This window comes from Aythya ferina (assembly GCF_964211825.1).
Source record: "Aythya ferina genome assembly, chromosome: 8".
NCBI classification, from domain to species: Eukaryota; Metazoa; Chordata; class Aves; order Anseriformes; family Anatidae; genus Aythya; species Aythya ferina.
The window spans coordinates 12,640,620-12,667,938 of NC_140304.1; the positions used below are offsets into that span (position 1 = coordinate 12,640,620).

At 38.5% G+C, this 27,319-nt stretch overlaps 1 protein-coding gene across 14 annotated transcripts in view; it reads right to left on the reverse strand.

Annotated features, from left to right (window-relative positions):
- The window catches only part of CEP350 (centrosomal protein 350), a 71,643-nt gene that overhangs the window by 19,567 nt on the left and 24,757 nt on the right, over positions 1-27,319 (reverse strand). For 4 of the 14 annotated variants that reach the window (XM_084527528.1, XM_084527540.1, XM_084527533.1 and 1 more), the window contains 22 exons: positions 26,173-26,825; positions 25,609-25,730; positions 23,024-24,078; positions 21,311-21,464; positions 20,162-20,325; positions 19,007-19,193; positions 17,774-17,994; positions 17,499-17,662; positions 16,567-16,725; positions 16,192-16,326; positions 15,124-15,296; positions 14,669-14,788; positions 14,216-14,382; positions 13,494-13,690; positions 12,781-12,965; positions 12,000-12,087; positions 11,476-11,622; positions 10,578-10,735; positions 7,613-7,735; positions 4,681-4,880; positions 3,138-3,349; positions 1,758-1,899 (listed from right to left, as the gene is read on the reverse strand). In XM_084527528.1, the coding sequence (XP_084383654.1) occupies positions 1,758-1,899; positions 3,138-3,349; positions 4,681-4,880; positions 7,613-7,735; positions 10,578-10,735; positions 11,476-11,622; positions 12,000-12,087; positions 12,781-12,965; positions 13,494-13,690; positions 14,216-14,382; positions 14,669-14,788; positions 15,124-15,296; positions 16,192-16,326; positions 16,567-16,725; positions 17,499-17,662; positions 17,774-17,994; positions 19,007-19,193; positions 20,162-20,325; positions 21,311-21,464; positions 23,024-24,078; positions 25,609-25,730; positions 26,173-26,825 (4,926 nt within the window). The remainder of the gene's footprint in view (positions 1-1,757; positions 1,900-3,137; positions 3,350-4,680; positions 4,881-7,612; positions 7,736-10,577; positions 10,736-11,475; positions 11,623-11,999; positions 12,088-12,780; positions 12,966-13,493; positions 13,691-14,215; positions 14,383-14,668; positions 14,789-15,123; positions 15,297-16,191; positions 16,327-16,566; positions 16,726-17,498; positions 17,663-17,773; positions 17,995-19,006; positions 19,194-20,161; positions 20,326-21,310; positions 21,465-23,023; positions 24,079-25,608; positions 25,731-26,172; positions 26,826-27,319) is intronic. The other 10 variants (XM_084527529.1, XM_084527539.1, XM_084527536.1 and 7 more) reach the window with 7 other exon arrangements.

Here is a 27,319-nt window from a genome sequence, read left to right on the forward strand (position 1 = left end):
GACTTCCCCTTTCTTATACAACTGCCAACATTTGAAATTGAATCATGGAATGGTTTGGGTTGGAAGGGACCTTTAAGATCATCGTCGAGCCCCCTTGCCATGGGCAGGGACACCTTCCACTAGACCAGGTTGCTCAAAGCCCCACCCAACCTGGCCTCAAACACTTCCAGGAATGCTGAAGATAGCAAATACTCCATTTTAAAAGAGTTTATTTTCATGACTATTGTTGCCTGCTATACTTTTCACTATGGGTTCCTCGAGTGGTTCCTCAATCAGAACATGAACATAACTTGATGGCTTCACTGGGTTGCAACCTGCCCTCCAGACGGAACACAAACACAAACTACTCAGTGCCAGTATCTAGGTGTCAGGTATTCTTTTCTATATCCAACAGAATATCTGCCTCAAAATTACTGTTACTGTTGCCTTTACATACATATTAAGCAAGAAACAGCATAAAAGATGACTAAGCTTGCTACATCAAGCATAGATGTCTCCAGTCTTCATAGTGTGCCAGTGAAGTTCTCTCTAAATCACAAAGAACAGCCAGTACATACAATAGAACCACCTCATTCTTTTTCCACCAAAGACTTCCTAAGCACTTAAGGAATTAAACCCAGAAAGAAAAGTGTATTCCTCTGTGGCCTTTATCTCATTTGCTAATAAGAAGTATCTTGTGATGCTGTAACAACCACACTGTGGAATACAAGACATTTAAGAGGCTAAAAGCAAAGAAAGGCTCAAGACAGTCTTCACAGCTCAATGGAGTGGACGATGGTGACTCACAGATGATAGTTTGCGCAGGAAGTCCTGGAATCCATGTGACTAACAGGCTGTGAGAACACATTAGGGAAAGGACTGCTCTGTACCAGTGCATTTCTGTTATTCCTTCCCTCAGCATTTACTGGTAGCCTGCTTAGATACTTGGCTGAAAGACTTGTGAGAGGGATATACACAGATCTTGTATTCTGTAGCTCAAAAGCGCAAACTTATGCCCGATTTTACTGCACACAATCCAAATCCTTCTCAAAAAATGGGAAACAAACAACAAATATTCATTTTCTTGAGCAGATTAGTATGATATTAATTACTCCAGTTAGTGATAATGCTTACACATTTCTAGATTTCTTCTCCCAGGTCCCAGGAGTACATATTGTACCCACAGTACCAAAGGAGACATGAGGAGGTAAGAAACTCAGTATTTTTTTTAAAGACGAGCCTTATACACCGAGAACAACTTTTTTTCTGATGATCCACTGTCTTACAGGCTGATCGTCCTGGCTGTGGACAGACATTCTGCATATGGCATGAAGCGTCCAATTGCTATGCACATGCCCGTGAAGGTTCAGTGGGCTCATTTGTACTGCCAGGTAACAGAGCTGGATGGCTTCTGGAGCCAGGTTGTGTTCAGGAGGAAGATGATCATGTTTATATGGTGCTGAGCCATATTCTGCTTTCTTACAATAAAAGCAGTGGAGAATAGTAATTTATTAAAAGCACATCTAACATTGGCATTTTTAAATTCTAGAAATACCTTAACTATTAACTCTCTTTTCATGCCTGTTTGCAGGAACCTGTGCAAAGATATACACCTTATGCTGAAACAATTATGCTGAAACAAGTGACAGAACTCTAAAACCTACCATTTTCCAGAAATTTCTGTCTGCCTCTCCACATATAGGTCTGCATTTTAAATTTACTCATTAAAATGATTAGCTTTGAAAAAGCAACTAAACCCATGCAGATATTACACTTACCTGACTGTGTCATAGATAAAGATTCATCAGACCAATTGTGGGATGTCTGATGAGACTTCACAGGTGAACGCAGCTGTCCTCCAGTTCTATGGCTGCCTTTGCTGGAATCTTGCTTTGATACAGATATGCTTTTGGGAGGAGACTATGTGAGAAGAAAAGGACAACTAAGTAACTGCTTGTAAAGCTCAGATTTAAAGGAGATCATTGCCGTCAGGACTAGTTACAAGGAAAGACTGGCATGACTAGAGAATCTTATAAGCAATGGTACCTATCCAGCTGCCTTAAAACAGCTTTAATCTTAATTTGCTAGACAATAAAACAAAAATACCAACAGCAGCAAAAGCAAACTGCTTGCTTTGAGAGTGGACTTCAGTACATGTGCTCAGACTACCCCGTTACTACTTAAGTGAACTGACATGGTTGTGACTCACAGGTGCTCAATACAGTGTATGTAACTGTATTCAGTAAAAATTAAGGGAATAAGAGCTCCTACTAAATATACCCATGAATCCAAAAGGACTGTTTCATGTAGAGGTGTGAGATGCCATTCTGAATTATTAAAACAGAAACCTATTTCTCTGTAGCCAGGCAAAAAAAATCTAAGAACTATTCTGGCAAAATGCTGCTTACCGGTTCAATATTATACCACAAACCTTTCCCACACCTCAAATATAACCTCTAGCTCATATTAGGTATTTTATTTTACTATCTTCTCAGAGAACTTTATGAGAAGAAAGTATTTCTAATAGAAATCTAGATGAGCAGTTCTTTTACCCCTCTCAGAGACAGCAAATTTTCTGTCTCTCATTCAACACAGGGCAAAGTTATCAGGTTGATATTTAGCAAAATTATCAATGAAGCAGAAATAACTGTAACAGAACACAAAAATGGATTTAGCTAGCAAGCAGACAATCCAAAACCCAATGGACTGCGTACCAGTTACAGCTATGCTTCTTCATCTTATAGCTATACTTTGGCATACATCACTCGCAAATAAAGCAAGGTGGAAAAACATGGCATAGTTTCCATGGCCTCAAAGAATTTACACAATGGTAACAAGCTAGCCTACAGCTAATTCACGTTGGTGAACTGGGTCAGTGTTCCACCACTTAATACCGCATACCTTTGTGACATATGCAGAACATTTTGCAAGACTACCCATGGGTTTAAAAGCATTGAAACTCTGTGCTCAAGTGATTTTTCCTCACCTCAAGACTTTAAAGAATATATCTGGTCACAGTGTTTATTCATAGTAACATGCAATGGTATTGCAAACAGAACAGTGTAATCTCTGCTTCAACAGTTGGAAAGGCTGTACTTGTGTTCTCTGACAATCTTTTAGAAGCTTAAGAATGCATACAGCATAAAAATCTCACTCACAAGTTTGCCAGGTGTGGTAGAGGACTTGAACTCCTCAGAATAAATCATTTCTTCATTAATTGTACTCTGATCTGGGCTTTCTGGCTGTCCATGGCCCATAGTCTCTGATGGGACAGACTCAGCAGCTGGACTGCCAAGATCTTCTGGGACAGAGCTTTCACTGTTCAGACGAGAGCAAGAAGGCACTGGAGACTCTTCTTCACTGGCTGTTTCTGAGGTTGAATAATGAGAAAAGACAAACCACTTCAGAACTTGCACTGACTTAAATGCCTTCAGAGAAACTGTTGCCTGTGTTTAAAGTAGGAACTGCTACCAACACATCAATCTAGTGTTATTTCACTCACCTATACACCAAGAGAGGAACATCGAGCATCAACAAGCATGTTTACAAAAAAAAACCAAAACAACATGATTTAAGACTACCAGTCTTAGCGACTGCTAAATGTCTAAAACAAAGTTTTTCAGGATATTCTAACATTTTCCAGACAACATACTCCAAAAAGATTATTATTAGGGAAACCTGTCCTTCCAGTTGCCCATACAACAGCAAGAGTCACTATTAGTCTGAAGAAGTCATGGTGGAGCATATAATCTGCAAGTCAGATCTTGAATTTAGAATTGATTGCTTCCTTTACAGTAGTTGCAGAAAACATTTTAATGTTATGATTTCATCATGAGTCTCTCAAATGGCAACAAGTAAAATAATAAGTTGGGTTTTCAATATTCCTGTTTACTAAATTCCGCAGGAGTCACAGCATTATGGAAGCAGCCATGAAGAACTATTTAATATTTGAGCAACGGCTGGGGAGACAAATTTCTCTTTCTAAAGGAGGACCATGCTCCAATGCTTACTGGTAGGTACTGGTAATACAAAGTAGTGTATTTTTTTCATCAAAGCCTCTGCCTTCAGCATAAGGAGTTTTTGCTCATTGGAACTTACTGACTCACACACATAACATCTTTAAGCTGTCTTACAGATGCCTAAAATCCACATGACTTTTCAGTAACAAGGGTAATAGGAAATAATTCTGAATTCCTTTTGCACACTGCTTTCTACAGTGGGAAAAATATATTATTTTGAGAACAACCCCTAAAGTTTTATTACCTTCTCCCACTGCAATCTGGTTCTCTGTAGTTCATACTGAAGGTACAGTCTACTTAAAACAGAATAATAAAGCTGTAGCTCCCCAAATCTGGGAACATGTTTCTTATAATAGCATCACTTATACTAATTACAGAAGTATTTGTTTTGAAAAAAAAAATAAAAAAAGAAATAGACTCCAAATTGTATGTAGAAACATCTGGGTGGCCTTTGCTGCACCGCATGCTTAAGAAGGTACACAGCAAAGGAGGAATACCCATATAACTACGGTCTAAAATAGGTTTAAAAAGAACAAGGCAGGAGATGACATTAAAGAGTGCAAAAATCAAGAGAACCACCAGCACCACCAGATCAGAAAAGGCAGGAAGTGGAAACCTAAGCAATCGTGTCAGATTGTTTTACTCTTGTCATTTGCATCAGTTCTCCTCCACTTCCTATTACCTTTGGGCTCAGTTCTCTGATCCCCCAGTTCTTTCTTGGCTACTTTGTTTTTAAGCAACTCTTTGTCCCAGGCAGCCAGAGCCTGCTTTTCTATCCGCCGTATTTCGGCTTCCTCTGCATCTAGGCGGCGTTTCCACTCCAGCAATTCTTCAGCATGTTGTCGACGCTGCATCAGCTTCTGTTCTCGCTTAGTTAGGAACCTGACAGACAGAGCAGAAGACAATGGAAAAGCAGTCGACCACAGGCAAAGATCCCAACAGCCAGAAGCTCTACGGCCACAATCCCCAGAATTTTAGCTGTTCAGATTGTTTTCTAGGGTAATATCCATACTAATAACTATGTCCTAGACTTCTGATATGTGCTGCTTGGGAAAGAATCAAAAAATATTTTTTTCCCGTAAAACTGCTGCTTAGATTTTAAGAATCTTCAACATCATTAAAAGTGCTACTAAATACTCAGTAAAATGAACAGGGGCAGTTCCCAGTTTTAGAACATGAGAAGTACCTGTGGCATTAGACTGGAACCCTCAAGAAAGCAGTGACTGTTTGAAAAATGAACCTTTCTTTTTGCTAATTCCAATGACAGAGAAAAATATTGTAGCCCCAACTGCCCCACAGTTCTTTCTAAATACATAATTATAAGAGAAGGTGTTCCTGTATTAATAATCCTCCTGAAGGATTTGCTGGAATTACTGGAGCTTTTATCCTTCTTCCTTTGAGTATCATCTCTGGATTGCCACACTTGGAATGTTAATTGTTAGTTGACAGCATAAAGAGCATAAGGATGCAGGACTGTTCTTCCCAGCTACTAACAGATCTGGCTACTAATTTAAAACTAAGAGAAAATAAGAACATCGTGCTGAAAATTTGCAATATTTTTTCTTTGTGACAAAGATTTCTCAAGACATCCATGAAGCCTCAGAAATGAGGAACTTGTGAGTTTGAATAGGTCTGTGTGCATGTACTAATTCTCTTTGCCAACCACTGAACAGAAGCATCCCTGGGCTTACTTCTAAATATTGAAGCCACCGAGAAAATAGCATTCAACCTTTAAGATAGGAACTAGAAGCAACTTCAACATCAGCTGCATGTACTTCCTCTCCCATGCCAAGTCCAGAGAAGACTGTGTATCTATCCTTTCAGCTCTTGCAGTCAAATTCTTAATGCGTCACAGAATCACTCTTCAGAAAATAGATGATTTGCCAGATAGAGAGTTTTCAAATCAGTACAGAAGGTGTGGTGCCTGAAAATGTAGTCTTCAAAGTCCTGTGATATTTCTCTTTGAAAGTGCCTTTATAATTTGCCATTTTTAATACAACCTAAATACTTAGCATCAAAGTTTTCAAGCTGCAAAGCAGTTACTAATTTTTGCTTTTTGATCTCCTATGTTTCAAACAATCCTCTTATATAGAGGGACTGCAGTGAACAACTGGGTAATCTGCAGGTCTCACCTGCTGAGGGACTTTTCCTATTTAGTCGCTTAGTGTTGCTCAATCTGTTCCCTGGAAAAGTGAGCTGGCAGTTCATCAGAAAGATTAAGATTCAGATGAGTCCTCCTCTAAGACAGATTCAGATCAGGTGGAAAAAGGTGATGATGTGAAGATAAAAGTTTCAGAAGCCAGTAAGGCATGCCCACAGATCCCCTTTACTATAGTCAAAGCAAGGATAAATGGAAAGCAGAAGCACCTCACAGACTGTCTGGAATACCTGCCACCTTTCAGTTCACAGGTGCTATGATTTCATGTATTATTTTATCACCTGCTGTAGATAAACATCAAACATTGTCTACTCTTAGGGAAAACTGACAGATTTATATCACCAAATCTAGATTATCAATGATAATTGCACTATAAACATGACACATCATGGTTGTCGATGTTGTCTTTAAGCAGCACTATCAGATTTATCAGCTTTTACTTTCAGTTACACATCAGTTCCAATTAGTCGAGCAGGTCATATATTTGGAACTTGTTATGTAGGTCATTACTACAGCAATGATCTCAATGCAAAAGGCAACTTCTTCCTTCACTAGTTGTTTCATTTCATTAAAATATCTGGGTCTTTATAGCTGGCCAGATCTTGAGAAAGGCAAGTCCGGTTGGAATAAAATCAAAGAGAAAGGCTGGAATAAATGGATTCAAAAGAGCAAGATTCCTCAACAGCAAACGTCAAATGAATTAACCCAGAAGGCCACAAGCGGGAGCAGAATTAACTAAACGACCATAAAACTAATCACCATACAAACACTAACTAATAACAGACTACCAGTCAGTCAAAAGGAATGTTAAGAGAGAGAAAGAAAATTCCAACATTCATCCTTTAGGAAGAAGCTGATTAAAGCAGCGTGGCTAAAGATGCAGACCCTTTTATAACCCTGAGGTATAAAAGGTCAGAACCACAAGGCAGCGTGCGTATTGCCTTAGCATTCACTACAATCTAGAGGGTTCCAGTTGTAACACCAAGGGTATCCATTCATCCTCACCAGAAGGGGTACCTTCGGGGGGGGGAAGGCAAAAAATACATCATGTATTTACAAGGCAGGAAATCTAGATGAGCAAGGAGGAAGCAGAAGCACTCACGTTACATCATACAACGTGATTTTCAAAGTCTAACTATTTCTCCGGTGCTAAGGTCCAACATTTTATCTGCCCATTCCAGAAGTGTTAACCTGTGCTCGTACTGCATTTATGCCCAACGTACACTGAGTTTAAGGTCAAACTAGGCAGTTCAGCAGCTATTCTGAAAAAGACAGTGGGAGCAAAGTGAACTGTCTGCTACTCAGAACACAGTAGGAATAATAAGAGGTTAATCTGGAAACAGTAAAGTGTCAAAAAATGTTCACTGATGTATCTGGTGAAGAACTTCTTGACTTCTTAGGACTGAACAGAGCATGCTCTATCAAAGAGTCTATCGCTTGAGAAAGGTACAGTTACCTGACCAATTGGTTGTAGATATACAGCTGGAATTTGGGGTGGAGGTTGGGAAAACAGACACTGAGAGAGGCCCAGTGGTGAGACGTAAAGACAGAGAAGAAGTAGTGAACAGGAGAGCAGTGTCTACAAAATAAGGAGGAAGAGTTTAAAACTAAGCAAAAAAAGGCAGAAAGAATGAGAAAAGGACAGCATCTAGCAAAGAACTTTTAAATTAATTGCATTTAACCTAACATCTCAGATAGAAAAACTATACATTGTTATGCAGAAGGTAATAGAACACATACACTTGTGCATAAGTTAGAACACTTCATTTTCTGTTAGTCAAAGGCATGCTACTTTCACATCACTGTGTTTTTCCTTAAATTTAGGAAGGATTTTTATTACTCTGATGCAAACTTGACATGCACCTATTGAAATCTCAACCCGAGCTTTTTACAACTTTTGATAATTCTAACCCTTGACAGAGAGCATTGTGAGCACTGAACAGAATGCTGGGTTTGCAATATATACAGCTTTGCTAGTCTGCAACTGAAAACACGTCCATTCGCCCAGTGAAACCTCAGTGAAACTATTGCTCCAAAGGTAAGCACCAATGGAAGGCCAAAAAAAAAGATGAAATAATTTATTTCAAAAACAAGCAAATCCAGAAGTCTGAAATATACCTGTAACTCGACTTTCAGATGCTATTTTGACCCTGTGATAGAATGTAGACGTGGTCTCAAAATACGCACATATTGCCTCTTTCATCTGAGATGCTAACTGCAGACAGATAACGCCTACCCTTTAAAAAAAAAATCTACATAAACTTAACACTGTGATGAAAATGATTTTTCCAAATGAAAGACTTTTAAGCTAACTAATTTATACTGAAATACCATGCTCCATATAGCTCTGTAGCAACTACAACACAGGGTAAGCAGCATATTAAGGAAAGCAAAAGCAAATGAGCATTTAATCAGTCCTTCTGTTGTACAGATTGTCATTAAAGCTGCATATGCAAGAAAAGCAAGGGCAGACGGGTTAATTCTCTTTGACAGAGCATGCTCCTGTTCACATGCAGGCTACGCAGGTTCATGAATAAAATCAAAACACAACTCTTTCGTTCCCCTTTTAGCAGAAAAGCTGTGTTAAAGACGCCTCATAGGTAAGGATTTTCCCTTTGCTACAGAGTACAGCAAGTCCAGCTCAGCAAGGTTTCCCAGTTCGTTTCTCTAGTCCTCTTTAGTCATCATTCAACTTCTTTTCTTTTGTAGTATCATGCAATCTGATCATTTCTCTTCAGAACGGACAGCTTCCTATCATTACAGCCTAAGCAAATGTCTTACTCAACTATGTTATTCTTTTGTATTTTATAAATAAGGACACAAAAATAAGGTACCAAGTTGGCACTGCTTTTCAATCAATAAGTGCTGCTATCATTATCAAGAGCGCCTCTAAAATGCTTGAAAAAGTTATACAGTCAATAAGACTGAAGTTCTAGGGAATTATTTATGTTTACAAAAAATACTACGTCCTCTGACCATATACAGCAATCAGACAAAACCATAAAAAACGCATGACCACATGCATTGCATCACATGTACGTACAAAATCCACTTATTCTTCCTCAAAGCACTTGTTTCAGCTAAAATCCCAACATACACCTTTTGAAAAGCATACGCTGGGTGAGCAATATTTTAGACTTAGAATTAAAATGTTTTTAAGGGTAAAACATACTTTGTATCTACTACAATCCTTTGTAGTACTAGGGACAATTATTTACTAATATGCAATTCTTACTGGAATTGTATGTGTTGCTTAGGATCAAAGGTACATTGAAAAAATAAGATTTCAAAACTGATATTGACTAAAAGGGTACCTGATAAAAAGTGGCAAATCTTGAATACAAAAACATATTTATCATCTCTTACAGGATTAATATCAAAATTCATAACCTGTAATTTGGTTTTGAAAAAAAAAAAGAAAAGAAAAAACATGACGAAGATCACCCATATGAACTAAAATGTAGTGACCTACCTTGGTTACAAGTTCAGAAAAATTGTTTAAGAAATGACTATTACTTGTATTAACTGGCACAGGTCAGACTAAAAAGGGGTTAGTCTCAAATAAGAATTTAGAGATTCAAACTAATGAGCACATGCTGCTAAATATTTTAAGATGTTTAAAGCAAAGTAATTCCTGCACTGAAAAGATGCAGAAACAATTTCTTTGATTCAAAACAATTTAACAGGTGAAATCAACAGATTCCATCTTAATTTCCAGACCCAGGAATTGCACATATACTTGATTATTTCTTCTGAAGACTAACAGATGTTTTCAACATTTTGTCCAACCTGTGGACCACATAGGAAAAAAAAGGAAAGTCTTATTAACTGCCTTTCTGAGTCACACACATATTCCCTGACTTTCTGCGAACCAGAACTCAAACTCAGTTACCAGTTTTTCCACAAGACCATCATTATTGACTATCACTATTTGTAACTCATGCTTCAGTGCCATACAAAAATTGGCACTAATTCCATAGACTCGTTCCCTGCATTTTTTTTTCTTTAAAATAAAAGGGAAAAGGGAAAATACAATATATATGTACCACCATGATCATTTGACGTCAGGTATTTCATTGCAAGAGGAACTCTGACAAGATGTACCATTAAGCCAAAGTCAACTCAAGTTCCTTGTATGTACAAATGTCATAGTCTATTCAATTTATATGCATTTACTGACTCAATTTGAGTCTTTGTAGTAGTGAAAAAAAAATGTATCCTATGAAACACTCTCTTCAAAGATTACTACAGTTCTAGTAACGCTTATAATCAGCTATTTTTCAGGCAACTCAGATCAAACTGTGTCTTATATCTATACCTCTGTAGTCTTTCTGATGGCCACTTTTAGTGCAGATACTGGCCAAACCACTTTTTTAATTAAAATAGTGAACTTTTGTAAAAGAAAAGGAAGCTTAAGTTACTTTTCGTCCATTCTGCTGCGCATTTTTTTAAGTTTCTGCATGATGCTACTAGTCTCACTGCTGGAGATTGAGATTGGGGAAGGGCTGCGTGTTTCTGCATCAGTTGGAAGTGGGCTAGAACCATTGCTCTGTTTGATGTCATCCTCACTGTGAAGCTCCTGCAATTAAATGTTAAAAACAAAACAAAACACAACATTAGGAGTATAAAAAATATGGTAGAATAACTTTTCAAACTGTGTTAATCAATCTCACTTCTCAGGTCATCAAACAATACATCAAATAATACTTCAGGTAAGTCTGTACACCTGCAGATATTATCTTTATTCTCCAGCTTCATTTCATTTGCCACCATTTTTAGTAGTCCCCTTGTCACCATAATTTAAGTTCTCCCTTACTTGCAACTAGAACAAAAAATCCCAGAAGAATTCAGTTAACCAAACAGAAAATCAATTCTTACTCTATTACTATTACTAAGCTTGCATCTCCAAAATTTTCTAAGAAGTCAGCCAGTTATCAAACCCTGTCCTGATACCTCAAAGATGTAAGCAACTTAGTTCAATAACACAAACACACAAAGCAGCAAGTGTGAGCTTTAGAGCTTGTATTTTAGTTCTTTGGGGTCTGATAACTAATCAAATGGAATTAGAGCCTGAGACCACCAGCTACCGCCCAGTTAAAAGAAAAAACCTGAGACTTTTGGAAATGTGTTTCCTTTAACAACAGTTTGAAGAAATTAAACAACTAAAATTGCTGAGATGTACAGGATGAGACGGTTTGGGGGAGATAAATGCTTCCAAACAATAGGTCCAATTTAGTACTTTCTAAGCTTGTAGCTGAAGTCAAATACCAACTGCAAAGCCAAAGAGGGAAGACTCCAGTTTCTGTACTGAACACTTACCAGCTTGTTTTCTCCTGCAGATTTTAATTTTTCCTGCAGTTTCATCGTAGTCTGACGGATTCGTTCTATCTCCGCCTGCTGTTTAAGGATCAGCTGTCTCTCCTTCCGAGCAGCCTTGTTAGCCTCTTGAAGACGCTTAATTTCTGCCTTTTAGGTATAAAAGATTAAGCAAAAGAACTGTGACGTACAGCTCTTGAACACATTCTGAAGCGGTCAGTGTCCATGATATGGGATTACTGAAATTACGTGAAGTTAGCTAGCCTGCAGCTTAAGCAGCGGAGAATAGAAGACCAATTAATACATCCAAATCTCAACCTGTGAGATTACTGATACAGAAGGACCCTTTAAAACAATGTGTTAAATACTACCAAGAAGTAGATACAACATATGGTTGAGAAATACTGCTAGTTTCCTATCCAAAAACCTGGCACGTCATTTTCTCAATTGTCAACTTGTACAATGTCCAAAGCAATTAATGACCACACAGAGGTATCGACAGGATTTTCCTAGAGGGCATCAATTACCTTTTCCTGCTGTAACCTCAGCAGCAGACCACGCTGCCTCTTTCGAATAGGGGGCATCTTATCATCCTCTCCCTTGTCTCGCAAATGCCTGAAAAAGACAAAAGGACACCTAGGTCATTAACTTATAATCATTTGTCAGGCCCACAGTGATAAACAGTTGGAATCAAGTATCTGGTGGGAAATGTCTCTGGTCTTCCTCTCATACTAAGAGAGCGATCGTCACAAAGCATTACTGATTAAGTCCGGTCACCACTGTTTAGGAGTATCTCTAGGTTACTTCAGAAAGCATTTCAGGATAAAGATACTTAAGGTTGGAAACAAATCATTAATGACAACACATACCCAGATTCATGAAATTGCACCTGAGTCAACTAAAGAGCAAATAAAATCATTAAAAATTTAAAAAAAAAAAAAAGCAAATAAAATCATAACCAGGTGATAGTAAAATCACAACCAGGTAATAGTTTTATACATTCTTGAATTAAGACTTGTAGAGTAATGGATAAGAAATACCTTCTCTAACTAAGAACAAACACTGGATGTTCTACTGTTTCCATTAAATTCTTGTATCAAGCCATGTTCAGTGTAAACATCAAAGCATACTTACAAACTAGGTTCTTCTCTTTTCAAGTGATAGTAACATTTACACAGATTACAGATGTCAGAAGTTCAACCACTGATATTAATGAGGGAGGAGTGGGGTAGAAGCAAAGCATCACAAAAAAAAATAAGTATAAGAAAATGGTCAGTTAGCAACAAGGTATATTCAGCACTATCTTACTTCTTCTGGTGTTCCAGCCAAGCTAATTCAGCTTTTGTCTTCTCTTTCAGAGCCTTCTCCCGGAGCCGAAGTAGTGAGGACTGATGAGCTGCTCGCATTTCCTCCTCTTTCATGTACTGCCTTACCATCTCCATGGTAAATTTAGAGAAACTGTCTTGTCCCCCTGAGAATGGCATGCTTAGCTCCTGAAAGGCAAGACAAATTTGGCATGATTTAATAACAGAAATTCCAAAGCATTTTTCAATTACAAACTGTGTGCACATGTACACACATGCACACACTTAGATACAAAAAGGGAAGCTTTTTTTTTCTCCTTTCTAAGCTTTTGTAGACCAGCTTTTTCTGCACTGCCTATGTAACAGCTTTGGGATGTCCTCTCATGGGGCAGAGAGAAGCATCCTCTTGCACCTCCTAGCTGTGAGTAGGCAAGGCAGAAGAATTCATCCATTGGGCTTTTGTAACATCCCTCAAAAAAATCACTCCTCTGCTCCAAAGCCACAAGAGAACAGGTAGAGGCCTGGATGGACTGTTCCACAATACAAATCATCTCACTTGTACAACACTAACATCCAGAATGGTCACACAACTTTGTTTTCAGATGCTCAAGGAACCAAAGTTTGTAACACACAAGCAACAAAGAACAGCTCACCAAGCTCACCAGCATGACCGAACTGGGATGGTTAATTTACCTTAGCTGTGGTTGATTGACCTACCTTGATGGATGACAGAGCTGTTTTTTCTGGGGAGACTTCCTCATCAGAATCATCACGACTACCCCGTTTCTTCTCCAAGTTAATTCTACGATGACTCTCTGAGGGCAGCAGAGACCGAAAAGACTTCTCTTCAATCTCATCCTCTGTCATGGACTCATCAAATTTCAGGGAATACTCTGTTGCAACTGAAGCAGAATCTGAGGAAGAAATCACAGAAGTGGGTTAATGCTCAGGTATGTACCACGAAGGTCATTTTACTCTATCTCAACCCAGTAAATTTGTGAGGGGTAATGGCAGGAAAGACAGAAAAGACTAATGCAGAAAAAAAGATTTTTGGAAGAGTGACCTTGAGTTAGAGGACATAATACTGTTATCTAGCCTAAAAAGACTTAATAAAATCCTGTATACAGGTATAAACACATTTTTGAGGCTCCTGAAACATCTGGTGTTCAGCTTGTTTATTCAGCATGTGAACCATGTGAACATCTGGTTACAGAAAAAAGCAGAATAGCCCACAGACTCCATTGCTCTGATTTGCAAAATTTCAAAAGATTCCAATCTCACTGTGCCGTCCTCTGTTTAAGAGGCTATCAATTCACCTGGGGCTCAGCTTTCTTTATGCATATTCCCTCATTTATTTCAGAAACTAATTCTGAAACAGCACCTGCCTTCCCCCCCCACCCTTACCACCTTCAGATTCATCACATGCAAATACTGCTAACCTTTTTCATCCGGCAGGGATAAAATACTATCACTCGGCAAGGAATCATCCACACCAGTATGAGCCTGCTCTTCAATACTGCTAGTTATCTTTTCACGACGGGAAAGTTTTTTCTCGTTCTCCTTAGAAGATGGAACGGAAGGACTCTCTTGGCGGCTGCTGGTGCTACTGTTTGATCAAGAAATATTTTTTTTAATTAAGATATTACTTTGTACATTTCAAAATATTTAAAGACAAGGCAAATGTCAGTAGGGATATAAATCTTTGAGTTCTGGAATCTAAGACTGGTTTACCTACTGAAGGTCTAATACCCCCTTTACCTCTTTAAAGAAACAAAACAACACTTGAAGGAAACATCTCAAATACCACTTTGCAAGTATTTTCACAAACAATATTTCTTAATTATAGCACAAACAAAACAAATGAAAAAACATGTAATCTAATCTGTTCTCACCTCCGATCATGAACCTTTGATCTTGAGGATTCAGAATAACTATCAAACAGTGGCGAGTAAGTCTGTTTGGAGTCACCCATCTCCTCTTTACCTTGTGACATGGCACCAGATTCACATTTCCTAAGAAATAAAAATGGTTTTGGTAAATCTGTGTTGTCTTAAAGAAAAAGATAGTTTCCATATACTTTTATCAGAAGAAGGAACAAACAGCTAGAACTTATGAAAAGACCACTTAAAACCTTAGAGAAGTTAAAACATCCCATATACTTAAATACTTAAAGCACCTTTTTCCTACTCTTTTATATAGACTTTCAGAGAATTGGTTAGCATCTCACTTTTGGGGTACACTATTAAGGTTATAAAGATGGAATTTAAGTTTTCTTAAATGCTCACTTAATGTGACATCTTAAGAGTTTTCTTCAAGAGTAAGCTAAGCAAAAACTAACAAATCTTACTTCCCCATTCCCAAGATGTGAAACATTTGGTAAAACCTGTTTGTATCAGTTCGGGCTCTCAGTTGTTTCACAAACTCCGAGTGATGCTGCCGTTGGTGGTCAAATAACGTGGTGACTGGAGCAGCTGGAGCACTTACAGTGTCTGAGATCTGGGTTCGAGCTAACTCTATCATCTGAGTAGAGTAAAAAACAGAGGAATATAATGAGCTTCTCAACATCAAGATGTTTTTGAAAAAAAACAGTCATTCTTGCAGGCAATTCACTGATTTGTTGAATGAACATGTAAATGTTTTGAGATGGTTGTAATTACATACATGTCAGTCTTGGTTGGAAGAGGTGCATATTGCTTTATAGATCCATATTCTTTAACTTATGGGGAGCAGGATTGTTAATATGAAACTAAGATATGTGATGCAAGACACCAATGATTATATCTTATTCTCATCAAGTTAACCAAACTGTTCACTACACTGATCTTCACAGAGCAAAGCAAGAATGCAAAGCAAATCAAAAAGAAAGCAAAGGCCTAATTATAACTAATTTTTAAAAACATGCCGGAAACAACATTTTCATTTGCATTAGAAAGTGCATCTTATCCCAAAAGTCGGAAATATTATTTCCCCTCAAAAGGGAACAACAAATGTAAATTCCAACATCATGCAAACTACCAGGTCTAAAATTGGCTGCCTTACATCAACAGATAGCCATAAATCTTGCTTTTCTAATGTGATCTGCATGTGAAATAGATACAGGAGCAAACTTGATGGGAGGATGAGTATAATGCTTACAAATTAAAGATGTTATGTTCACTATAACCAATCAGTCCTGGAAGAAAAAACTGCTGAATGGTTAGTAGTTAACTGGAAGATCATAAGAAACGCGAGCAGGGATTTAAGGCTGCCGACCAAATTCCAAATATTGATACCAGAAAAACTCCTTTAAAGTCCTATCATTTGGCATGTTATGAAAGTGAAGAAGCTATACCAAACAGAGAATAACTGAGAGGCAAAGCAGTATTTGAACTAATACTAAAATTAAAACAACTTTTTGTTTCAGTCAAGAGCTCACCTCACGGTGAGCTGCATCTGTAGTGAGAAGTGCAGTTTCTGCCTGCTTGGCTGCAACCTTGCACGTGGGCTCTTGCAGCACATCTACGGCCTCCTGCCGTGACTGGACAAGATGTTGTAGTGACTCTGCATGGACCTGTGCAGAAAACACAGAAATTTCAGCCTGTCAAAATTTTCTGTCTATAATATGTACTGGTTTATTTCTCAAAGCTTGGGGAAAAAAAAAAAAAAAAAAAAAAAAAAAAAAAAAAAAAAAAAAACTTTGAAATTTGCCCCAGGAAGGATTATTAGTATTTAAGATATATTAAACCCCTTCACCATTTTAATATGTTCAGAGCTTCAGATTAATAATACTCATAGGCACAGATTTACTTACAGCATTTTGCCTTTTACACACTCCACATTTTTTGAAGGGCAGCATTACCTGAGCTGCCTTCTGCCTTGCCTCTTCCAGTTGTCTCTGACTTTCTAAAGCTTCTTGTTCAGCTTTGATTTTCAAAAGAGCTAAGTCCCTTTCATGGCGCTGCTGCTGTGCCTACGGACCAGGGGAAAAAAAAAAGTTTTAAGCACTGAAGGTAAATGTAAAGAATCTTTTTGCCTTAGCCACTTGCTGCAACTACCGTTGTTAGATCTTCTTTACTGGTGCCTCTTCTGCTAAAGTCAAATTTTTATCCTATTGACTGACCTTCTCCCTTTTAAGCAGACAGTTAACTATGCACAGTCCTCCTAATCTTCCACCAAAGCGTAGAAAAGATTTATGAAACCAATTAATTCAACAAACTAAAACAAGCAATCTTGTCAGCATAAGGAAATTTCATCCAAACCCATCCTTTTAATGGAATACGACAAATGATCCAGCCTAACAATCACAACGCATGGCATCAGTGATGGGGCTTTGGGCAACCTGAGTTTGTGGAAGGTATCCCTGCCCCTGACAGGGGGTTGGAGCCGGATGACCTTTAAGGTTGCTTCCAACACAGACCACTCTATGATTAGGATGCAGCATCAAGCCCAGTAAATAGTCAGATCTTTATTTTATTGATGTATACAACCAAAGCAGCGCTTCTAGCTAATGGTATATTAACGACATTTTGTACAGTCACCAGTTCTTTGGTGTCAACATAAATACAAAAGTAAACAGATATTAATCCTAAAAAATGGACCTCACCAAAGATGCTTGAGTATGCCCATTAGGATTTTTCTGCATTGACAACAAAAGCACAATTCAACCTAATTTGATTATTTTCTCACAAAATATATATATAAAAAAAAAAGGAATGTTAATACAAGGAAGTATTTTTCCACTACCTTTAGAATCTGAGCCAAAGAAACGCTCTCCTGCTGGGCAAGTGATATGCCTCGTACACGTTCTACGTCTGAAAGCTGTCGGACAGACTCCTCGATGGCACTGAGGTAGTTCAATTCTGCCGACAAACGGTGCTGAAGACCAGCAGGGGAGAAGCGCATACATCCTGCAGGACAGGACTCAACAGTCAGCCTCCATAGGACTTCAGTCCCCCACATCATAAAGAGCAAAAACATAACAGCTCTGGAATTAGCATGGCTTTAACAGAAGAACTCACCGCTCGCTGAGGCTGCTCCTGCTGCAGGCCTACTAGTTCCCAGACTCAAGTCAGAGAAGGCTAGGTTAGGCTTCAGCCCCGATGCTGCACTTCCAGAAAAGCCAGCAGGTGACTTGGCTCTTTCTGCTGTATTGCCTATAGAATCAAACTGCAACAATTTTTGGGAACCTGGAGATGGGGAAGAAGTTGGTGTCTTCTGGGATCTTCCCTTGTCCGAGAAACTGACAGAGAAATCAAGATAGAAAGAAGTCAGTATTCTCTTAAGTCCAGTTATTTGATGACAAACCAAGCTCTTTCCTTTATACACACTGAACAGAACTATGCAAAAGGCCTCTTCTTTTTAGATCACACAGGCCCAGTCTGCTTTTTACTTATCTGTTTCGAGAATTTGGGTGAGGAACTTTATAATTGCAGGAAATCAGGCTAATATTTGATATCAGAATATCATGAGCAGTATTTTGAAAAAGCACAGTTTTATCAGTATGCTGATGGTAACCTATGCTGACAGATAAGCCACTGCCCCATGTCTTGATCTCTTTTACCAACGTGCAATGAAATGCTGAAAGGCCAAAACTTGACTTACAGAGTCATTAAAAATTCTACTGTAGCATTTCTTGTTAATAGAGAATTAAATATCTCACTTTCAAACATATAGAAAATGATTCAGGCACTTCTGAAATTTACTATTCTGATTTTATTAAGCCAAGAAGGGTTAATAGTGGATGCTTAAATCCCTTAGGAAGACATTTAGCTTTACATACTTGGTACATCCTAAGAGGGCAAAGAACCTTTCAAACGCAATACTACCAGTGAAAGCCACTAATGTTAAGTCAATACCTCAGAACCATTCTATATTCACAGAGAGTGAAAGACCATGATCTGTTGCTTTTTAGAAAAACATGCAGTGAAAACTACACTGCGTGTATTTCATAACTGTCTTCATTGCACAATTAGCAAAAAAACAAACCACATTCATAACCCGACAGAGGATGCAACAGGAAAATTAGTAAATTTTTCTTCCTGTACACTCTATCCTGAGATGCAGTTCATCTCTTAAAGCATCAGCTCACAGAACTTGATAGACTTATGCACACGTTAGAGCGTCCATCTTACTAACATTTGATTGTTTCTGTTACTTCCCTTTTGTATCTAAACACAGTTATTTTTGGTAGCATGCCATAACACAACCCATCCTACTTGTACTCACATACAGTCTTACAAGGTTTGTATTACCTCAGCAGGGAATGTCCAGATAAATTTTCTAATGTGCTGTCTGTATCTGGGTTCTGCTCATGGTCTTTATTAGAAATTCTACTACTCGATAAGGACTTCTTTGCTTGTTGGGATCCCCGCTCTAATTCAGATGGCATTTTATCTTCTTCTGGAAAGTGGTGAGAACTTCCATGGTAAGATTCCAACCCTAAGAATGAACAAGGTTGTCAAAAAAATTATATTTAGTATTTTAAGTATGAATATTCTAGCCAACAGGAGCCCCAAAACAAATAATTGAGAACTTTCTCCCACATCCCCCACTTAAAGATGCCTTTGAGTTACAAGTATGCAAATCCAACAAGCAAGAAATGTAAATTCGACAGCTTCCTACAGGAAATTAAGTTCTCTTCTGCATATTGCATCCACTGTTAAAAAAAATATATCACTCAGCTTTCACTTCAACACACTATCAGTTTAAACACAGAAAACAGACATTTGAGTTCTTCAGTACTGATAATTAAAGCCTACCTCTCTTTTGGTAAGCTAGAGAATTTTGAGAAAATAGGAAACAAAGGTAATCGAGAACACCCAATCTTTTTTTTTGATTCTTTTATTGATTTTAAAACCTAGCTTTTCCTTATATTACCCACTTTTTATATAGGAAGAGTGTACCAAATCTCAAGTTTCTTTATGCTTTTGTAAAATGTACAATTTACTGTAGAAAAGAGTGTATTTATTTCTACAGCGTATAATTCATGCACTGAAGAAAACTGTGATCCAAAGATGAAGCATACAGGCAAAATCCATAAACGTGGCTGTAACCCCAATTTCTCAGCACCCTATTAGAATTTCCTCAATACAGAGTCTGAAAACATTTGCCACAATATATTAAAGTATAAAACTAACTAATTTGTTAGAAAGCTGGATTAGGAGGAGAAAAAGTTCACTATTGTTTATAACCTTCTGGCTATTTACTTTCACACAAGTACTTTTTAAGGTCAGAGAAGAAAAAGTCTAGAAAATTTAGGAAAGAACTACTAGATGAATAAATAAATCATCCTATCAGTGATAGATTTTGGTTTCTGGACACAAAGACAGGCCACGATTTCCATACCAAGAAAACCTTAAAACCTTTCTCAAAAACATTAATATCCTACAGCCAAGTGCTGCACTTACGTTCCTTTTTCCCCCTCTTTTTAGAGGAAGCAGATGAGCGAGAGGATGCTGCAGATCTTGGTCCAGATGAATGCTGAGAAGCAAGCTCTACAGATCGAGATTCATGGGGAGACTTTCTACTAGAAAGTTCTTCCTGAATGCTTGAATTACTGCTGCCAGCAACACTAAAAAGGAACACATTAACGGTGATTAACTAAAGACTTTGAAGTCCTCCCCATTACACTGTGTACAAGAAGTTTGAGAGAAAGGACTAAAACTGCACTAAACGGCTCATCTTGAAAAGCATAGATTCTGAAATTAATAACTATGACATTCAAGGAATTAGGAATTTTGACATGATATTCAACACGCTGAAATAGACTTCCAATAATATGATCAGTAAAGAATGGGTAACAACCATCTCTTCCAATGCAGACTCTTAAAAGCTATTTGACTACTGACTTGGACAACACAAGAATGATTTTGACTATGACCGCATCTTTGGGCGCTTAAAAATAAAGATTAACAGCACATACACACTATGTGTGGTCTTCCCAAAGGTGCACAAAAGATGCAAGTGTATCTCATTACAAAACAGAAGATTCATGAAGCCACATGAATCCAGCAGCAAGCCACTAAACATGGAAAGTCTAAGATTAACAGTCTTCTGATTTTAGTCTGAAGAAAAGGGCTTAAAAAGTTCTTACAGCCGATTTATGTATCCATATCCTGTATTACTAAAACTAACAGTAATTATAGGCTCTTTCTGAAATTACAAACTAGCGGATGTATTTTAACACTTTCAAATCTTACCTCTCATATAGGTTTTACAAACACTAACCACTTGAGCATCCTAACAGCCACAGAAGTTGGAGAACTGATTTTCACCTGACTACAAAGGGTCAGAACACTGCTGAATGCTACATGCCAGACTAAGGAAAGAATAAAGAACATCAGGCAAAGATCAGAAGCACACGACTCTAACCTTTGTGTCTAAAAGCTGTGCTGTCTGCTGAATTAACTGCAAGATCCTAAGGAAAAACCTGACCACTTTGAGTAGTGTTACCATACAGCGTATCAGAAAAGCTGTGCAGCATATGAAACACATTTTGAGTTCTCTTAAATTCTGCATTTTGATTTTTTTTTCCAGGAAGTCTAACATACAGTTACCTGAGGTCACGTGCAATCTTTTTGTCTGTTAAAGTGCCACTTCCCTGAGATGAAGCAAAATCATCTTCATAAGAAACAACACTTTCTGGAGGGCTCATGGCAGGCAGCAAAGGGCGCAGAAGGGAAGAGCCTCCATTTGACCTTTCATCAAACACTAATAGGGACAAAGAGAATGGAAGAGACAGAAATAATACTGAATGCAACATCCATCAAACAGGTAATAAAGCCGCAGAAGTTAAAATGCCTCCAATTACAATGAGTTAGAAATGCTTCCTTTCAAAAACAAGAAAGTTCATGAGAACAACAGTAGAGATATCCCATGGAAGCTTTAACACAAAACAGGCAGTCTTCCTCTTTTGATAAATTACTGAGTACTCCACTTCATTAACATACTCCTGATAAAATATTTTTGAAGAGGTAATTGCTTGAGAGTGCAGTCATCTGCAGAAAATTTAAATGCAATCATATTTAAGTACCATTAAAAAAATCAAGGAAAAAAAAATTAACTTCTCAAAACCCATTCACTCCTCAAAACGAGGAACTGACGGTAAGAGAACGGTACTGAAAATGAAAAAGATTGTACAAGGAAATGAAAAAGTCAATGAAGCACACTGCAGGAGACTTTTGTAAAGTATGCCTTAACACATCAACACCTGCGCTTGTTTAAGTACCAATACAGTAAAATCTTATCTTAAGATATTGTTACAGGAGTTTTAATTCATTAAGAGTGAATGGGTCACACTACTTTTAGACATTTATCAAAAAACTCATATGAACAATGATGCAAAATGAAGTTCATACCATTCACCCACAGAAGTACAAGTTTTTAATAATCCACCACAAGGTGCGTGTAGTGAGACCTCCAAATATAATGCAATCACTCATGTTTATGCCACTAAGTAAGTGCTGCATAAAGCATTCATTTCATCTTTCTGCCTTAAATTAAATAAGAAAGACAACAGGAAGATATGTTAATTCCAGATGATCTCAAGTGCCTACATAATTGGAGGATGCACATTCCCAACCAGAGGCTCCGTTCTCCTTTGCAGCTCCGTTTACTCACACAATAAAGAAACCTAAAGCCATAAATGGCAGGACTATTTTCTTCATCACCACAAGGGCCTTTCGACTTCTATTTATTTATAACCTTACCAGGTTAGGAACTGGGAAGATGGTATGAGACATACCTTAGTCGAAAAAAAATCTTAAAAGAACGGTATTTGTACAGAGTAGAGATAAACAGTTGGAAAAGACACAGATAAGTGGCTCATGGCAAGGAGACTTTAGGTAGGCTTGTAGAAGTGAACTGTTTGGTACTGCATGGAGTAAAGCTAAGCATCGTAAAACACCGATTTCCAAACTTAATCTGAGCAATTTAGATTCAGTATGCAATTCTGGATACAGTAAATGTAAAATTGCCATTTACAGTTCTGTAACTATGAGAGTCCTTAACACATACAATCCAACATATGAATATGAATTAATGACTGATTTGGAAATGCACAAAAATCAAACACAATCTCAAAAAAAAAAAGGGGGGGGGGGGGAATGGATCATTTATCCTCCAAAAGTTAAGCGAGAAAACATTATGCAGACTGAGGTTTGATGCATCTCAAAACTCATTCCCTAGCTGTGAATTAACAAATGTATGGAATAGAACTGAAAATAGTAATTCAAAAGACCTTTGAATAATTCTTCCATTTTTCTCCTTACCCTTTCCATGAAGCTGATAGCTTTTCGCAAAGATGTTGATGACGCTGTGTGGGCTTCCCTTCGCTAGTTCTTCCCACGGCCCCTTGCTGTGCATGCCACTTGTCTGAGTGTAAAGCGGCAAATACTTCTCAGCTTCTTTCTGAAATTCCTTTATGGGTTCAAAAGCATTTCTCTCCCGAACACAGAAATCCGTCTCTTTCAATGCCTCCAGCATCTTCAGCGGCAGCTGTTTGTGCTGGCCTCCTTCCTCCTCGGAGAGGCTTCCATCGCTCAGGAGGGGCCCTTCGCTGATGGAGTCTATGCTGGACTCTTGAGGAATCACGGCTTTGTTCTGCCCGTAAGCCTGGTTTTCACGGCCCAGGGAGTCGGTCTGTCTCTTGGACAAATGTCCCAGTAGCCCCTCGTGCCGGTGACCGGCAGGGGACCTCATTCCCAGGCTGACTGCGGCTGTATGAGGCCTGATGGTCTCAGGGAGCTTCTTAAATTCACTAAGGTTGCCTACCCCAGGAAGGTTGTCATCAAAGGCTGTGTGAGACATACAGGTACCCAGCATTTTTTGGATTCTGGCTGAAAAAGCGTCTTCATTTTCCTCTCTCACAGGAGGACTCACAGCCTTTGCCCACCGTCCATCGTCCTGGTTTTCTTGCATAAATTCATGGTCAGAGTTCCACATGGTGCCATAATTGATACCAGCCCCGGCCAACTTCTTGGCTTCGCTCTCAATTCGGCTAGAAAGGGAAGCAGCTGTAGCTTTCAAAGCCTCAATCCGATCTAATTTGCTCTTATATTGGCTAGCAGTAGGTTTTCCTAAGAGATTTTGTTGTGCAGCAACTGAATTCATGTACGGCTGAGACATCAAGGTCAGTGAGCCCACGGGGGTAGCATGGCTTCTCCTGCCTGCCAACACTGCATCACATTCCTTTGACAAAAGGCCCATCTGCTCCAGAGTCCAGTGCTGGGAGCAAGGGCCTCCACTTGAGCCCATGAGACCTTGTGGGTGGACTCTTGGGCTCAACCTGTCTGGCTGTACCCAGGGAGGCTCCATCAAGTCACTTCTGAAATGAAAAAAATGCTTAAGTTGATGACTTACAAGTATTGTTATTTTAGATGAAAGTCTCGTTGTCACAAATTTATTTTCTACAAATTCTTTCTGGGAATCAGAGGGGCAGGAAACAGAACAGAAAGCAGTTGCACAGAATGTTATAAAAAGCAGAGCACCTCCCAAATTTGAAATGCTGTTTATGGCGTAATGTGTGTTTTAGAGATGTAACAAGCAGAAGGTTTTCATAATCAGCAGCAACCCTTTTCCAAAAGTTTCCTGACTTCCTAAAGGAGGAAACTTCTAATTTTTTCCCCTCATCCACATGGGATTTCTTAGCCCTAGTCTTCGCCCTCCAGTTGTACTCAGTCCACGTTTCACTGGAGCTGTTCACACTGTTGCTTACATGACATGGTGAACACTTAGAAAGGACTGGAAATGCACACATGTTTGAAGTGCTGTAAAATAACTTTTTTATTTATTTATTTTTTTTATTCCCAGGTAGCTACCATCTGCATGATAAAAGCTCTGTATAAAGATATACTTCTTCCAAAGCTGCTGCCTTGGAGCTTCCTTTGCTATCACTTGCACGTGTTCTGAATACTAGGAATCCTGGAAAAGTCCCCCACAAAAATCTGTTTATTATGAGCCTCACTAAATATCATATGCAGCTTTTTAAGTTGCATCTTGCCCTCTCTACGAGTACCTACACTTATTTTTCCTTATAGTGCAACACTAAAATACTTACCAGCATATGGTTTAGCAGCCTATTCTATATACAATACTACACAACATTCCTGGTTCTTCTTTGAACTTTTCATGAAAGAAAAGAAGCCTCATTGAATTTACAAAGTCAATGTGGATTTGAACAAGGGAAGGTTAAGGTAACAAAGCCAGTTTATGGTTATGCATAGATATTGATTATGTAATTAAAAATGAAGACATACGCACAACTGAGCAATTAAGGACATGCAAGAAGCTCTATGATTTTCAATTCCTTACCTAAGTGTTAGATAACCTAAACCTTCAGTAAGAAAAAAACCTCTCACAAGACACCAAACAATTATCAACAGGAAAATGATAAAGATAGGAAACAGGGCAAGGCTAGTTCCAAGCTGAAACAGAGGTTTTTGGTACTTTAGAGTTTTTTAAAAAAGGCAAGATTCCAAGACAGTAGATGAAATGGAAACATGGAACAAATCAAAAAAGAAAAAACAGCAGATGTGTTCATCCAGTCATCTCCTCTCGCCTGCTGCCAACAGCAGAGGAAATAGTCTCCCAATTTCAAACACACATCTCTCTGATGTCAGCAAAAGATTAGCAGCACCCACCATTCACTTTATTTATAGACTCAATAAATACTAATAGCCAAAAATTTCATATGCTTTTCTGCATCAAATTCCTCCTTACTGTGAGAAAACGTAATTGCCAAGAAGACAATTACTCTCCATAGAACATGAATGTAAAATGCCAGTATATTTTCATCTCTCTCAAAGTTGAAAGCTAGAATATTTCCTTCTCTCTGAAAAGGCCCGTAATGGCTCACCTCAGTAGTGGCTGCTGCGGTTCTGACAGTGACATGTCACTACTTGAAGATGCACTAGGAGGACGTTCTTGAGCCTTGTTTTCTTTGTCAGATTCCCCAGATGGCTGATAACCAGGTTTGGGCTACAAATGAACATAACAAGAAAAATTCATTTTCAGAAATCTGTAGAGTTTAGAAGCTCATCTCATTAAAACTGAAAAGGTTTGAATTTCTAAGTATAGTATCTTTCCTACCATGGAAGGATTTAAAAACACAGGACATTTGTTCGTGTCTCAGCAGAATGGGAAAGGAGCTTTGCTCATATACTGAATTAGCTCAACTGAACACATCAAATTGATATTAATCTTTTACTGTATGTTAATCTTCATTTCCATTCACCTTTCAAGAAAGGTCTTGCTGTGCTGAGAAGCAGCAAGGATGTTCTGTGTATTTAAGCAAAAGCTACACAACTTTCTTTGTGTCCTTTCTCTCAAGCAGACCAGGACAAGCCATGCCCTTCCTAGTTACATGACCTCCTATTCTTGCAAACAACTGCAACACATGAAGTTAGTGAATCAGCTATACCTGTGATTCCTGCACTGTAGGCAGCTGAGATGGCTCTTCTAAAAATGTATGTTCCAGCAGTATCTTAGAGTAAGTTTCCTGTAACCGTTTGGCTGCTGAAGGCTCAGGAGGAGGCACATTCTTGACTTTAGTAAAAGCTTCCTTCTGCTTTCTGTAGAGTTCTTGGAGCCTTTTGTTCTTCTGTTCTGTTGCCTCCTTTTGTGCTTTCTTCTCTTCATTCTGCTTCTTCTTCCGCTCCTCTTGCTGCCTGATGATGTACTGACGAACCTCATCTGTATCATAGTGACGTTTCTTAGAGATCACTTGAGGCTCCTCACTAGCAGCTACCTTCTCTGGTTTCCTTTTGGTTGGACTGTGGCTCCTAACATTTTGAGCAGGCAAAACAGACTTCTGATTCTGCTTTTCCACATTTTTTTCTTGTTTTGTAGTCATGGAATCCAACTGCAAGTCATCGAGAATTCCACGGATCTCCAATGGCAGGAAGTCTTTATTTACAGAGGTATGATCATCTTGGTTATCATCTGGAAGAGCAGATTCCAGTTTCTTCAAATTATTCTCAGACCGTACTTTACTCCTTGATCGTTCGGAACTTCTTGAAGAGGTTTTCCGTGTAACATCCAGTCTAGAATCTGAACCTGTCCTTCCAATACGGCCTGTTGAAGAAAAAGACTTGTGGAATATTTCAGGTAAAAATCAAACTTGGGAACTACATGCTATCACTGAAACAGCTGCGAAAGTGAGGATGAGGAAGGAGCGAGCTACCCTGTAGTGATAAGAACTCGTGGAGAGTAGTGCGGTCATAAAATGGAAATGGTGATGGGCACACTTAAAATTATACAGCTCATTTTGTTAAAACCTTATCCCTAATTTCTTGCACGCGAAGACTTCCCCATTTTTAACACTACAGGTAACTTTGCACAAACAGCCTTAGACTGGTATTATCACCAGTTAAACTGAATTGGTATAATATACCCCCTCTTTTTCTAATGACACTGAAGCACACACCACCAAACAATTCCATTAATTTTCTGCAGTATTTTGGGAAAGATTCCCTTGCTTTATAACAAAACACTGCTTAGTCACCTCAACTGCAATTCTCCAGCATGGTATCACCTATGCAGATCTCACTGTAAATGTGTTTTTGCTT